The 14,192-nt window shown below is 68.1% G+C and overlaps 1 protein-coding gene across 1 annotated transcript; it reads right to left on the minus strand.

The window, feature by feature from the left end:
* Nucleotides 1-55: 55 nt before the first annotated feature.
* CHLRE_02g099750v5 (uncharacterized protein) lies at nt 56-14,186 on the minus strand. The gene is made up of 10 exons (XM_043059692.1): nt 13,740-14,186; nt 13,355-13,472; nt 12,941-13,172; nt 6,858-12,729; nt 4,901-6,699; nt 4,372-4,488; nt 3,899-4,039; nt 3,552-3,693; nt 3,130-3,260; nt 56-2,841 (listed from the first exon to the last, which is right to left on the minus strand). Exons 1-10 carry the CDS (start codon nt 14,104-14,106, stop codon nt 2,797-2,799), a joined length of 8,964 nt encoding a protein of 2,987 aa, XP_042927326.1. The 5' UTR covers nt 14,107-14,186; the 3' UTR covers nt 56-2,796.
* Between the last annotated feature and the right edge of the window lie 6 nt (nt 14,187-14,192).

Raw genomic sequence — 14,192 nt, forward strand, 5'->3', positions numbered from 1 at the left:
GGTCCAGTCTGGTCCATGGATGATGTGGCAGGCGGTCTGACTGGCAGGCGGTCTGATGGAGCCTTCGTTACAGTGCTCTCCCCGGGTGTGACATGCCCCCATGTCAAATGCATAAAAGGGCCCGCGTTCTCCTCCAGTGCGCGTGCTCCCTCGGGGCTTGCAGCTGTGACCAACACATTCATCGTATGTTCCTACCTCACACGGGGGAGGCACAATAGGTGTAAAAGTGCAGTCTAGCCACCTCACAGAACCCACCCTTGGCAACGTGCCCAGCCGCCAAACTCGGGCAGAGGAGTCGTGAAGGTAACACTTCGTATCTTTGACATGGAAACAGCCCCAAAATTGACAGGCAAATGGGTTTGAAGGTGTGACCTCCCAATTCCACCCAAAATGACCTGCCCAAGCGTAAGTAACATAGAGCAATGCCCGGGCACCTAAGTCGGCCGCGTGGGTGCGATGGAAATACCTGCATCCCTCGGCAGGGTGCCGCGCCCCCTGTGTTCCTACCTCCTACCACGCGCCATGTCGCCCACACCACCTCACCCAATAATGCCTACTCCGTTATTAGTAAACTCGAACAAGTGCAGATACCCAGCAATTCTAGCAGGCTGCCCGGCCCAGCCGCTTTATTGTCCCCGGCCGTTCAACGGGCACGGAGGTGGCCTCACTGTATCAGCAAGCGCCAGTCGCAAGCAATCGCAGATATTATTCAGAGTTCCAGATCCCGCAAACGCCTTTCACGACACACACACCCCAGCAGCGCCTGAGCCACGCTCGCGGCGCGACAGCTCGCCGAGCCCGGCCTGTGCCAACTGCTCATGGTCCATGCCGCAAACGACACTCAGCCCTAGGAGCGATGAATCCGCGCAAGCTCGGATCTCGCGTGACGGTGTTTGCCATATCCACAGCCAAAAGCCAGTTCAAAAAGGAGTTCCGTCTGCACGCGGCGCACACACGTTGTGCGCGACGTACACTGTACATCAATCCAGAGCGATTTGTTGAAACCGTGTAGACTTTCCCTAACCTCGTTTCCCCGCTCCCGTAACACACACGCGGCCTCAGGCGCCCGGCCGTGCTGCCGTCGCATGCTCACTCGGAAAGCCCTCCACGGCACAGCACCTTGCCCGGTGCACCCCACTGTACACCCCAAACAGCCCTTTACTATAAAATATGTAGCTCGAGACGGCCAACGATCCCCCCAAAAACAGCCGCTGTGTGAATAGCTGTTCCGCACAAATCACGGGAATCGGGCTGCCTGGCACCCGTCCCCATCAGCAGAGCAAGTGCCAGACCACACACCACCAAATGTAAGCGCAGCGCAGACGGCTGTGATTTCAAAACAAAAGACAAGGCGCGCCATGCGGCGCCTTGTAACACGTGATATGTCGTTCGCCTGAGCGCACCGCATGCATCACGCACGCATATGCATCGGGCTGCATGTCAGTTCCGGACGCCGTGCATGGATGATATGGGAGGCCGCGTGCCTGTGTGCCGCAAATGAGGCCACACCGAATGCCCGCCGGCAACATAGAAACCGTGACCAGGGCACTGCATATGGTCTGAGGCGTGTGGGCCGCGCATGCACGCTGGCAGCACACTGGCCAGCTGTGCATGTGCGCGGGAGCAGCCTCGCCGCACCTCACCCATGCGTTGCCATACGGACGCAGCAAGCAGCAAGCAAGGCAGGCGGACAGACAGCCTGTGGTAGCTGCAGCGTAAACCCATCCCAAATGTTCTATGCAGACATCAGGTCCTCTGTATTGAAGGCCGGAAACATGTTCATGCAAATCAAGTACCCGCCCAACCGCAACACCGCCACCGCATCACAACCGCTTTCCAACCGCTCCCTCCAAACAAATCATGCCACAACATGACATCACCAAGTGCGTCCATGCGAGGCACTGAAGCATGCAGTCATTCTTTCGTGCGTCAGATTACTAAGCTGCATACTGCCTTTCACCTCCGCCTTTACACCACGCCCTTGTCGCCGTCACGCCCAGCCTGAAAGCGTTTGAGAATGTAACCAGAAGCCCCGCAACCTGTTGCATCCCCTGATTTTCCTCCGTCGCTCAAAGCGCATCGCCGACAAGCGACAGGGAAGCAAACAAGCCGGACAGCTCGGAAGGTTGCTGGCCATCCCATGCACCCACCATCCCTAGCCAGTTGCTGCGTAAGCTAGATGCTCAATAGTTGCAGGGGCACATCCCTGGTCAGATGCGTGTTGAGGTGTTGGCAAGGCAATCAAATGTCTTGTCAACGGCAGATGCAGCTAGCCGCGCTATCGAGCCATGACTAACAAATACGGACTTCAGCGCCCAACATGCAGTGCGTAATCATGTACCCATTAGCTCAATCCTTCTATGCAATCTCTCTGCATGTTTGCAATCTCTTTGCACGTTTGCAATCTCTCCGTCCATTGCGCGATTGATGAGTCGGAGATGAGATGCCCGCGCGTGTGTGTTTAAGCACGTTGAGAAGGCCACCCATAAACAAAATAGGTGGCCTTCGCGGTGTCGCATACCGTTCATAAACGAAAATTAACAAATGCAGCAGTTGCGCTCCGCAAGTCACAGGGCGCGGGAGTCCCCGCTGCGTGATGCAGGCATGGCCTCAAACGCGCTCATTTGGGGTGGCGTCAGGGGCTTTGCTTGCCGCCTTGCCCAACCACGTATTGCCGGAACCGGAGCGTTCAAGGCCCTCGGCCACGATTGCACACCACACATGAATGCATCACACGCTGCTTGGGGCGTGCTCTTCCTGAGGACCACGGCATGGCGCCGCAATGTCGGCGTCAGCTCACACGCCGCCGTTGGCCATTGCTCCGTCCAACCACTCCAGCACCTGCGCACGGGGCACGCCCGGTTCCAAGGTGCTTGCTCCACAGGTGCATGTGCGTGTGCGTGTGCATGTGCATGTGCATGTGCATGTGCATGTGTGTTCAAGAGCACAGGGATAACGAAGCGCAAAGACAGTGTACGTGTCTCACATACGTGTCCGTGCCCACCAGGAAAGCAAACCACACCGCATCACGCGCAACAACAACGACCTGCTGCCTGCCGCATCAGCCAGCCCCTCACCGCAGCCCCACGCCGAGCAGCACTCGCCGCACCCGCTGCTGGACCCACCCACCTGGTGGAACGTGGGTCGCTGGGCCGGATCGTCCGCGCAGCACATCTCATACAGCGGCCGAAGCACTTCACAGCGCCCCTCCGGCCACGGAGGCTTCATGCCGCGGCACAGGACGCCGAACACCATTTGGGCTGCGGCATGGAGCAGGAGCAGGGGCAGGGGCAGGGGCAGGAGCACCGCGGGCGGGCAGCGGGCGTCAGCGCGGGAGCTTGGCTGTGTTGCGAGAGCACAGCAGGTGCACGGAGCCGACATCCTCCCTCCCGCCGCGGGCCCCCAGCCCTTTGCTCGCATGCTCCCCGAGCATGCCATATGCATTGGCGCAACCCTATCACTTCCCGTCCTGTCCTGCCGCCTCTCCTGTAACCCCCGCCGGTCTGCCTGCCTACCAGCCTGCCTCCCTCCCACCCACCCACCCCACTCACCGTAGGTCATGTCTGCGAAGGGCCGCTCCCCACTGACCAGCTGTTGCACGCACATGCCGAAGCTGTACACGTCAGCGGGGTGATCCGCCAGCCCCTCCTCGCTCAGCCGCTCAGGCGCGCTGTAGGCGATCGTGCCCATCGCCTGTGGGGGGCAGAAGGAGGAGAGGAAGAGAGAGGGCGGGTCGTTGTCTAACCGCTCACAAATATACTCGACTGAGGGTTGGATTAGGTTGCTCAGGTATCAGGTAAAGCAGCATGCAGGTTGGGGCAAGAGGCAGTTGCCATCATCGAGTGGCAAGGATGCCCACGCCCGCCTGCACATGCACAACACGAACGAACGAACGCACCTCCGCCCCGCCGTTAGCGCCGTTGTGTCCGCTGACGCCGCACAGCCCGAAGTCGGCCACGCGCACCACCGGCAGGCTGCTGGTGGGGTCGGCTGCGTCGCGCAGCAGCAGTACGTTAGCGGGTTTGAGGTCGCCGTGCACCTGTGTTGAACAGCACAAGGAAATACAGTGAGCCCAAATTGACTGTGTATGCGATGCAGCAACGCGACCTGTGCACCTGTTGCGAGTATGTATGTGTGTGCGTGTGGCGTATGTGTATGTATATGTGTGTGTCTGTTTGGGGCGTTGCGTCACTCCATCGTGTGGTGAAGGCCTGGCCACCCGTGACACGTAGCAGCAGCAGCAGCACCACCAACGGAGCCGCCACTATCCCGACCAGCCAGCAGCCCGAGTGCTGTCCACCTCTCCCCGGGCGCTCTGCTTCTCATCCTCGGTTCTCATGGGGTGGATGCCTCTCCCTCCCTCCTCCTCACCAGTCCGTGGCTGTGTAGGTAGCACATGCCCGCCGCCACCTGCCGCAGCAGTGCCACCGCACGGCCCGGCTCAAGCGGCCGCCCGCGGTGCAGCCGACTGAAGCCGTCCAGGTTGCCCTGGAGGTGAGCAGAGCGAGCAGGTGAGGGGGTTGTAGATACCAGCCCAAACAAAACCCAACTAACTAAATTGTGCGGAGCACAGGCAGAGGCGTTAACTGCAAGCGATAACTTATGGGGGTGAGGCACATCAGGCGTGCATGCGGACGCGTGCCACGCGTGGTAAACGCGGAGCGAAGTAGGCACACAAGGCGGGCGAGAGGCCCAAGGCGAGCGGGATGTCCCTCGCGCTGCCTCCATCCCTGGCCCCAGTCCCGACGCCAGCCCCTGCCCTCCAAGCCTCAAGCGACCAAGGGCCACTGCCCCCTCCTCCGAGCAGCCGCCGCCGCCCAACCCTACAACAGACATCCCCCCCAAAGCCGCCCCTCAAGCCAACCCCCTCAAGCCCTTCACCACCCGCCCCTCCTCTCACCAGGTCAGCGAACTCCATCACCACCGCCGTCACATACTGCAGCTCCGCCGTGGGGCGGCCCGTGGGGCCGATCACGCCAACCGCATGCAGCACGTCCAGCAGCCGCTCAGCAGCGCTGAAGCCGCCGCCGCCGCCGCCGCCAGCGCCGCCCATGCTGCGAAGGAAGGCAGCTCCGCCACCGCCGCCGCCGCCGGGTGGCTGCGCGGCGGCGAGCGCGCCCGCGTGGCGGCCGCTGCTGCGAGCGGCGGCCGGTCCTGGGAGTAGGAAGGGGCCCTGCTGGGACTGCTGCTGTGGATGCCGGCGCTGCTGTTGGTGAGGCTGCGGGTGCGGGTGCGGCTGCATTTGCGGGTACGGCTGCATTTGCGGGTGGGGCTGCGGCTGTTGCGGATGGTGAGGCCGTGCCTGAGTAAGCAGCGGCACCTGCGGCAATTGTTGCATGTGCAGCTGGTGCTGGTGTTGATGCTGGTGCTGCGCCGATGTTGGGCTGAGCCGCACCGGCGTCGACGCGGCCTGCGCCAGCGTGACGTGGCTCGAACACGGGAACGAGCCCGGGGATCCCTGCAGCGGCAGTGGCGACACCGGCGGCGGCGCCTGGCTACCGATCGGCAGCGACGTCATTTGGTAATCGGTGCTGGCGCTGGCGCTAAGACAGGCGCTGCCGCTGAGGCTGCAGGCGCCAGTGGCCGCGACAGCCGACGCCACGGCCCAGCTCGATGGCAGAGCAGGACCCGACGTCGGCACTTCGGCCACAGGCACTATCGTAGTCACGGCGTCAGGCGCAGAGGCGCCACGGCCGGAGTCGGACGTGGCGACGGCGGCGATGGCCACGGCAGCGGCCGCCGCCGTCGGGCTGTCGGCCCACGCATCCGCCGAGACCGACCGACGCATAAAGCCGACACGAGGCCCCCCGGCCGCGCGGCTGGCGGCAGCGGCTTGGCTTGCAACGGGCGCCACGGCAGCGGCCGCCGCGGAGGCACCTGAGGACGAGGGCAGTGCAGAGGCGGCCTCTGAGGCCATCCCAACGGCGCCACTGCAGCTGCGGCTGTCGGCCGACGGCGCTGGCGCCAGGGGCTGCGGCGCCGGCGGCGACGCCGGCTCCTCCACCTTGCGTTGCGTTCTCTCCACAGGGGCTGAGTCACCAGGGCTGGAGTGCCGCGGCCAACCCGACATACCACCGCCACCGCCACCGCGGCCGCCGCCACCGGCGCGGCTGCGGCCGCCCGCGCTGCATCCGCCGGCGCTGGCGCCACTCGCCACGCCGCTCACGAGCAGCACGCCGGCGGCAGTGGGCGATAGCGGCGGCGTGGAGCCGGCGTAGGACTCTGACGGCGGCCGTGTGCCAAGCGGCGAGCCCACTAATGAGGTAGCGACTGGCGAGATGAGCCCGCCGTAACTCGGGTGGCCGCTGGATCCAGCCGCCGCCTCCATCGCCGCCACCGAGCGCCGCCGCATTGCCGCCGCCGCCACAGCGGCGGCCGCCGCCGCGGCAGACGGCGACGCCGTCGACGTCGGCGCATGCGACCGGCGGCGGATGGAGCCGCCGCCAGCCGGCGGCGCGCCGCCGCTGCCGGCGCCGCTCTGCCGCCGCATCGCGGCGGCGGCGTCCATGGCGGCGGCGACTGCTCGCAGGTGTGCGACGGCTCTGGTATCGATGCGCGCGACGCGGGTGGTGTAGGTCTTGATGATGTTGGGGTGCGCAAGGCAGGCTCCCAACAACGCCTCCTTCACGGCGGGGGCAGCCAGGTCTAGGGAGGGCGAAGCCAGGAACTTGATGGCCACTGGAACGCCCTCCCACATGCCTGTGAGTTTTGAAGTCGGGGGCAGGACGGAAGGAAGTTGAGGGGTCGTAAGCAAATGTCAGCGCGCGCACAACGGTGGGACTGGGGCACACCGGCACACACAGCACGCACGCGCGCGCGCCGGCCCCGCCAGGCTTGCTTGAAAGGCACGCACGCACCTCGGTACACGGCCGCGTACGCGCCACTGGTCATGTAGGCGAGACCATGCAGCCCGTCCAGCAGCAGCAGTGGGTCCGGGACCAGACCATCCTCCAGCCTCAGGCCGCCGCCGCCGCCGCCGCCGCCAGCAGGATGCGGCGGCGTCAGCTGCTGCTGCCCAGCGCTGGGTTCAGGCGGCGGCGAGGTGGCGGCGGCGGCGCCCGACGGCAGCGGCGACGGTGGCGCCGTACCGATCGTGGATGTACATGTGCTGTTGGCGCCGCCGCCGCCGCCACCACCAGCGCCACTGGCGATAATGTCGAAAACGGCGGCGGTGTACGGATGCAGCGTTTGCGTCGGTTGGACGTAACTGGCGTAACTGCCCGAAACCGGCGGCTGTACGGCGCTGGCTGACTGCGCCAGCGATGGGAGGTCAGCGACGCTGCTGTGGTTTGAACGGCGGCCGTGGTTGAAAGCGCCTGGGGCTGCCACCGCGGCCGCGGCTGCGGCCGCCGATGGCGAGTGCGGCTGCAACCCAGGCCGCGCGGGTCCCGGTTGTTGTTGTTGCTGTTGCTGTTGCTGCGGCGGGTGACGCGGTGATGCCGGCACCCGCTGGAACTGATCAAGGGGCGGCTGTCGTTGCTGGGGGTCCTGCAGGTCCTGCTGCTGCGAACGTTGTTGTTGCTGCTGCTGCTGCTGGCCTTGTTGCAACGACAAAGGCGGTGGCGGTGGCCCGCCCGCATTGCACGCGGCGTCAACGCGGAACGGCGAGGCGGCTGCATGCATCACGAGCGTCGGCGTGGCTGCGACGGCGTCGCCGCCGCCGCTGCTGCTGTAGCTGCCGGCGGCGGCCACAGGCCGCGCCACCACCATAGGCGGAGAGCGGAAGGCAAGCGTCTGTACGGCCGAAGCCGAGGCGCCCGTTGGCGATGGTATGCCGGCAATGGCGGCTGCGCCGCCAGCGCCGCCACCAAGGCCGTGTGGGGCTGCATAGGCAGCGACGACCGCAGACGCAGAGGCACCGCTGCTGCCGTGTCGGGCGTGCCGCACCGACGCCGACGGCGACATCGTCATTGAGGCGTGGCCGTGCTGCTGGTGCTGCTGGTCCTGTGCCGCCGCCGCACGTGGCGGCTGCACGGAGGACGATGGCGGCGGCGCCAGCGCAGCACTGCTACCGTCCGCCGCCAGCAACCACCGGATGCCGCTGCCGCCGCCGCCCTCGTCGCCGCCGCTGCCGCCGCTGCCACTCGCAGCTTCGGCGACCGGCGGCAGCAGGGCCGGGTCCATCCCACTATCGATGCCGGGACTCAGCAACGGAATCGGCGGCAGTGGCGGCGCCGCGAACATCGAGCCGCTGCTGCCGCCGCCACAACCAACAAAGCCACCGGTGGCGCCAAAGACACCGCCGATGAAGGCAGCGCCGGCGCCGCCGGCAAGGCCGCCGCCGCCGCCGCCGCCGTTGTAGGTCTCGCGGTAGCTGCCGTAATAAACGGCGCTGCTGGAGGCGAAGGTGGATTGGCGCGAGTAGTTGGCGGCGGAAGAAAAGGCGGCGATGCCGACGGCGGAGGTTGACAGTGCAGAGGAGGGGATGCCAGAAGCGCAGGCAGAGGCTGAGACAGCCAGGCTGCCAGCGCGGGCGGCGGGCCCGCCGTTCATTGACGTGGCACCGCCGCGGCCGCCGGCGCTGGCGGCTGTGTTCAGGAAGATGGGAGGCCGGCCGCTACTGCCGTCCACGTTGCCGCCAAAGCCGGCTGCAGCCGCAGCTGCGGGGCCGGTGCCGGCGGAGGCTGCTGGCGGCGGTGCGCCGCGCGTGGTGCTGCCCAGCGACCATCCCGTGTGCGCGGCGAAGGGGCTCGCCGCTGGCTCGCCGGCCGGGGCAGCCAGCAGCGGCGGCGCCTGTCTGTCAGCTGGATCGCGGCAGGCGTCGGAATGCGGCGGCACGAACGACATAGGTGTAGAGACGCTGGAGGAGAACAGCTGTTGCGGCTCCTCGCCGGACCTCGCATCCGTCACTGCGTGGGCACCGGACTCCGAGGTTGCCGCCGCCGCGGCGGCCACAAGCAGCGGAATTAGCGCCGAGCCCGCGCGTCCGCGACCGCCGCTGCCGAGGACGCCGCTGACGGCGGCACCACCGCCGGCGCCCGAGGTGAACGCGCTGCCGCCACGGCTGCTGGCGTCGCCGCCGGCGCCCGAGCTGAGGGCACCACTGCCAGCCGTGTCTTGCGTCGCCGCCCGAGCCCGTGCGGTGGTGCGCGCGCTGGCGAGCAGCGTGTCCCAAGGATCGGGCCGCAGCAGCGCAAGACCGTGGCGGGCGGCCGCGTCCGGCGGCTCGACAGCCACGGCGGCGGCCGTGTGGCCGGGCGGATGGGTGGCGGAAGTAGTTGCTGATGGCGCGGCGGACGCGGCACCGCACGGCCTGCTCTGGGTGCCCCAACGCGCGGCCGCGCCGCCGCCGCCGCTGCTGCCGTCCCCGCCGTCCACCGCCGCCGCTGCCAGCCATGCCGCGCCGGAGCTGCGCGCCGCGCCGCCGCCGCCGCCGCCACCACCTGGCCCCACATCACCTGCATCCCCGACGCCGCCCTTTTCGCCGCTGCGCCTGCCCACCGCTGGCGTGGGGCAGTCCGGCAGCACGTTCCTATCCAACAGGTTCTGCACAACCAGCGACAGGTCAGCCTCGAAGCCGCCGCCGCCGCCACCCCCGCCAGCTGCCGGCACGTCGCCCGTTAAGGCGCGGCTGCCAAAGGCGCCGCTGGCGTTGCTGGCGTCGCCGTTGAACCCCGACGCCGGCACCATTGGCCCTGCAGACACCTCCAGTGCATACTCCTCCTCTGACGACGCGTCCCCAGGCGCGTGCAGAGGCCATGACGGCGGCGGCACCGCCGCAGCCGGGCTGGCGGCGCCTGGCGGCTCCGCCGTCACAGACGTCACCACGACCTGGGCCCCACTGGTGGTACGACCAGGCAGCGCCGTTGCTGGGAGCAGCAGCACCAGCAGCGGAGCGGCCGAGGGTTCTGCTGACGGCCGGGGGCCCGCAGCCGGGCAGCTGGCGGCGGCGCGAGGCGGCGGCGGCGCCAATTGTTGTTGCGGCTCCGCTGCCGAAGAGGGCTCTGAGACCACCGTGGCCTGCACTAGCTGTGGCGCCGGCAGTCCCGGCGTCATCGCCAGCGGTGCCGTCAGCGAACCCGTCAAGTCCATGGCGGCACTCATGCAGGCCCCGCTAGGAGTAGTGCTCATGCCGCCGCCGGCGCCACCGGCATAGCTTTCCGAGAACGGACTGTTGATATCAGCTGAAGCCACGTCGCCGCCGGCAACAGCCGTCGCGCCGTCACAAGATGCCGCCGCCGCCGCACCTCTGCCGCTGGTATCGACGCGGGCCCTGCCGCCGCTGGCCTCCACCCAAGGTATGAGGTTCGCCGCCGCATCCTGCGCCGCCGCCTGTTGGTCAATGCTGCCATGGTCCGGCACATTTTCACCGCCACCGCCACTTGCCTCGCCACCAACAACACCAAGTGGTAGATGCTCCGTCGCCGCCGCCGCCGCGGTCACTACCACCGCGCCTCCAGACATCGTCATGTGCTGCTGCGGGTCCTGCTGCCTGTCGAGCTGCTCCCGCAGCTGCTGCAGCAGCTGCTCGCGTTGGTAGCCCGGCACGGCGGCGGCTGCGTTGGCGGCGCTGCTGATGTGGACGCAGCTGTCAAGCAGCAGGCTGGGCGTCATAGGTGTGCCGCCGCCGGTGGTGTTGAGCCCGGACAGGCCGGTGCGGGAGCTGTCCATGAGCGTGTGTGCCGTGCCGCACATGTGCGAGCTGCTCATCATGAACAGCGCGTGGGCGTGGGCGTGGGAGTGGGCGTGCGGCCCACCGGTGCCGGCGACACCGGCGCCGGCGCTCACGCTGCCAGGGTCCGCAAGCGGCCCGCCGCCGCCGCCGTCACCACTTGCGCCTGGGACCATGCTGCTAGGGCCATCCATGGAGCCGCCGCCGCGGTTGGCGCCGCCTGCGCCCGCGCTGCTGGCGCCGCTGACGGCCGGCGCGGCGGACGCGGCGTGTTGCAGCGAGGATGTTGGAGCGGGCTGCAGGTCCCGAGGGCGCAGCGGCGAATGCGCGTGCGGCGAGATTTGGCTGTAGCTGTTGAGGTGTGTCTGGCTGTGGCTGTGGCTGTAGCCGTAGTTCTGGACCTGGGGGAACCCGGATCCCGACACAGAGGAGGCGCCGCCGCCGCCTGTGCTGCTGCTGGCGGCGAGCTGGGCTGCGTAGGCCAGGTGTGGCTGCGGCAGGAGCGTGTGCGCGGCCTGGTGGCCGTGCGGGTGGGGCAGCGAGTGGGAGTGGGCGTACTGCAGCAGCAGCCGGCCGTGGCCGGCCGTGGGCGTAGCGCCGCTTGCGCTGTTCGATTGCTGGTGTGGGTGCAGGTGTGGCCACTGCTGCTGCTGCTGCTGCTGCTGCTGCTGCTGCAGCTGGGGTGCGGTGGCGGTGGAGGCGGCGGCTGGCGCTGGCGCCGCCATGGCCGTGCCGGCGCCAGCACGCACCGGCGACTGCCGCGATGCGGCGGCCGAGGGGAGCGGCGGCGGCGCCGCCGCTGGCAGCGGCGACGGCAGCGGTCCTGCGCCCGACAGCTCGGCGGTGGTGGTTGTGCCCATGGTGATGACGCCACTGCTTGCGACCGTCTCATCCACGCCGTCGACGACGCTGATGCCGGCGCCGGCAGACACACCCGCCGTCATGACCTCCACACTCATGTCGGGCAGCGCGACTGACGCTACACCGGCGCCGCTGGCGCCGTGGCATGCAGCAGTCGGCCACTCCGCCGCCTGCTCCGCAGCCGCCCCCGCCTCCGTCGCGGTCGCCAGCGGCCGCGCGCCGCCGTGCAGCAGCTGCAGCACACCCGCCACTCGAAAGTCAGGACTGCTGCTACAGCGGGAGAAGGCCCGGGCACGGCTGCCGGCGGCGGCCCCGGCAGCGGCCTCTTGAGCCGCGCCTCCGGCTCCTGCGGCGCCCCCACTCGCAGGCGCGTGCTGCACCGGCCAGGGTGCCGTGGCGCCAGGCAGTAGCTCGCCTGCGGACTGTGGTGCCCCTGCCGTGCCTGGATGGGGGCTCTGGTGGGGGCTGTGGGCCTCTGGCACTTGAAGGCTGTGGGAGTGCACGGGCACGGCGTAGACGGCGCCAGCGCCGCGGTGCGAGGCGTAGCCGGCAAGCCGCCGCGCCACACCGGGCGAGGCTGACGTGGCTGAATGCGCAGGGGCGGGCGAGCCCGCCCGGCGCTGCGGCGGGTGCGCGTGCGCGTGCGCGTGCGGGTGCTGGTGCGGTGTCAGCGGGTAAGGGTACTGCAGCGGCGGCGGCGGCTGCCCTGGCGCCGAGGATGCCGGCAAGGACGACGGCGACTGCGACGGCGCGTGCTGCGACAGGAGCGACAGCACGGTGTTGGGGTGGTGCGTCGCCAGCTGGTGCTGCAGCTGCAGCTGCTGCTGCTGCAGGTGGTGCAGCATGGAGCTCCAGTCGGCGGAGCTGCGTGTGCGGCCCGTCGTGCCGCCGGTGCTCGGCACGCCATGCAGCACCGCGCTGGCGCCGCCGCCGGCAGCTGCGCCCGCACCGGCGCCGCCGCCGGCAGGAGCAGCACCGGCGCCGTAGCCCAGACCAGGCAGCCTGCCTACGCTGTGGCTGCTGCTGTAGGCGCGTAAACCGTGGCCGCCGGCAGCGCCCACGACCCCCGCCGCCGCCACAGTCACGGGCGCGCCGCTCCAGCCGCCCGTGGACGCGGTCCCCGCCGCCGCGTGCGGCGCGGCGAGGCTGCTTGAGGGCGTGGCCGCGGACGTCACGATGCCGCCGGTGGCGAGCGCCCCGGTCAGGTTGAGGGGGTCTGAGGCCAGGATGCCGCTGGAGCTGTCGCGCGTGCTCGCCTGGGTGGGAATGGCGGGAGCGGGAACGGGTTAGTGCCGCGAACGTGGCAGGGCGTGGTCGCGTGGTCGCATGCGGGCGCTGAGTTGGGTATGTGCCACACATTGACACGAGTCTGCAGGCAGGGGCAGGCAGGCAGGCAGAGGCAGGCAGAGGCAGGCAGAGGCAGGCAGGCAGGCAGAGGCAGAGCATCAGCCGCGTGCGGCGACGCACCTGGCGCATCAATGTCATGAAGTCGTGCCGCATGGGCATCACCAAAGGCTTGCCAGGCAGCTGCCCGCCTGGCACTGGCGGCGGCACGGCCAGCGGCGCAGACGCCAAGCCGTTGGGCAGGCGCGCACCGCCGCCGCCGATACTGCTGCCGCCAACACTGCCGCCAGTAATGCCGCCGCCGGCGCCGCCCATGCTCCCGTTCACTCCCGGTACCAACACAGTCGAGTGCGGCCTGCGGGAAAGCAGCGTGTACATACGGCACAGGTCAAGGTAACCCGCCAGGCGCTCAGGGTCTTGTAGGCAAGATCCACGTGCAAAGCAGGTGTGCATATGCGTGTGCAGGCAGGTGGCGAGGGCACTTCCGGCCAAGACCGCGGCGCCTGTGCGGGCCGCGTCCGCAAGACCACATCGCACCTGGCTGCGACGGGGCTGCCGGGCCGGGCGCCATGGGGCCGGCTTGCCGAGGGACACGACGTCCGATGGCCATCGCCCTTGCTGCTGAGCTCCTCGAAGTGGTCGTGCGAAGCGGGGCCTGCGCGGGGGAAGGGAGGTCAGCCGGAGCCGCAGACAGACGTCAGTCGGGGCGGTGCGGCGGAGCTCGGCAGGCCCTGGACGCCGGAAAGGTTGCCGAGCCGCATTCTGAAGCCCAGCCCCTAAAGTTTGAGTTAATGTAGAGGACCCCGAAATGCTATTTAGCTGCTATTTGCCGCTGGTGCGCGTGCGAGGACGAGTAAACCTCCTGGCCCGTCGGTGTGCGCGGTGACCGCTATAAACTACGGTCACCCCAAATTATACGCACCATTTCTTTCATCATTTTTGCTTCCCGCCGAGCCATCGTTGCTGTCCTCGCGCACCGCTTCGAGCTCCGAGGCCAATTCGGCTGAGCGTCTTGCGCTTGCCGACACAGGTGGACATGACTGAACACTGGGTGATAGGGGCGCTGAGCCCACACGCGAGCTCCGAGTGACGGCATCGCCTGACGGACTCGACCTTTCAACGTGCGGAGGCCGGACGACCTCGTGCGCAGGTAGTTCGTTCTCGTGTTTGACATCTTTCGAAGAGGCACTGAAGCAGAAGCAGCTGACCGGCCAAGCAGCGCGCTTTGCGCGATGCTTTCCTTCTTTCGTCGTTTGCCCCGGTTCTACCGGAGCCAATGACTTTGTCATGTACTCAGCTCTGAGCCCCGTTGTCGGGCCGTGCGAGCCAATATTCGGTAGCGACGCATCGCCCTGCTGGGCTGTTTACGAGCAGG

The sequence above is a fragment of the Chlamydomonas reinhardtii genome, chromosome 2, assembly GCF_000002595.2.
Source record: "Chlamydomonas reinhardtii strain CC-503 cw92 mt+ chromosome 2, whole genome shotgun sequence".
Classification (NCBI taxonomy): domain Eukaryota; kingdom Viridiplantae; phylum Chlorophyta; class Chlorophyceae; order Chlamydomonadales; family Chlamydomonadaceae; genus Chlamydomonas; species Chlamydomonas reinhardtii.

Excerpts from the sequence above, each read along its gene's own strand:
- CHLRE_02g099750v5 (XM_043059692.1), bottom strand. The coding sequence starts at position 14,106 with ATGACAAAGTCATTGGCTCCGGTAGAACCGGGGCAAACGACGAAAGAA. Across the intron at positions 12,730-12,940 it reads TCATGACATTGATGCGCCAG|GCGAGCACGCGCGACAGCTC; the intron begins GTGCGTCGCCGC and ends ATTCCCACCCAG. Across the intron at positions 4,489-4,900 it reads TGATGGAGTTCGCTGACCTG|GGCAACCTGGACGGCTTCAG; the intron begins GTGAGAGGAGGG and ends GCTCACCTCCAG.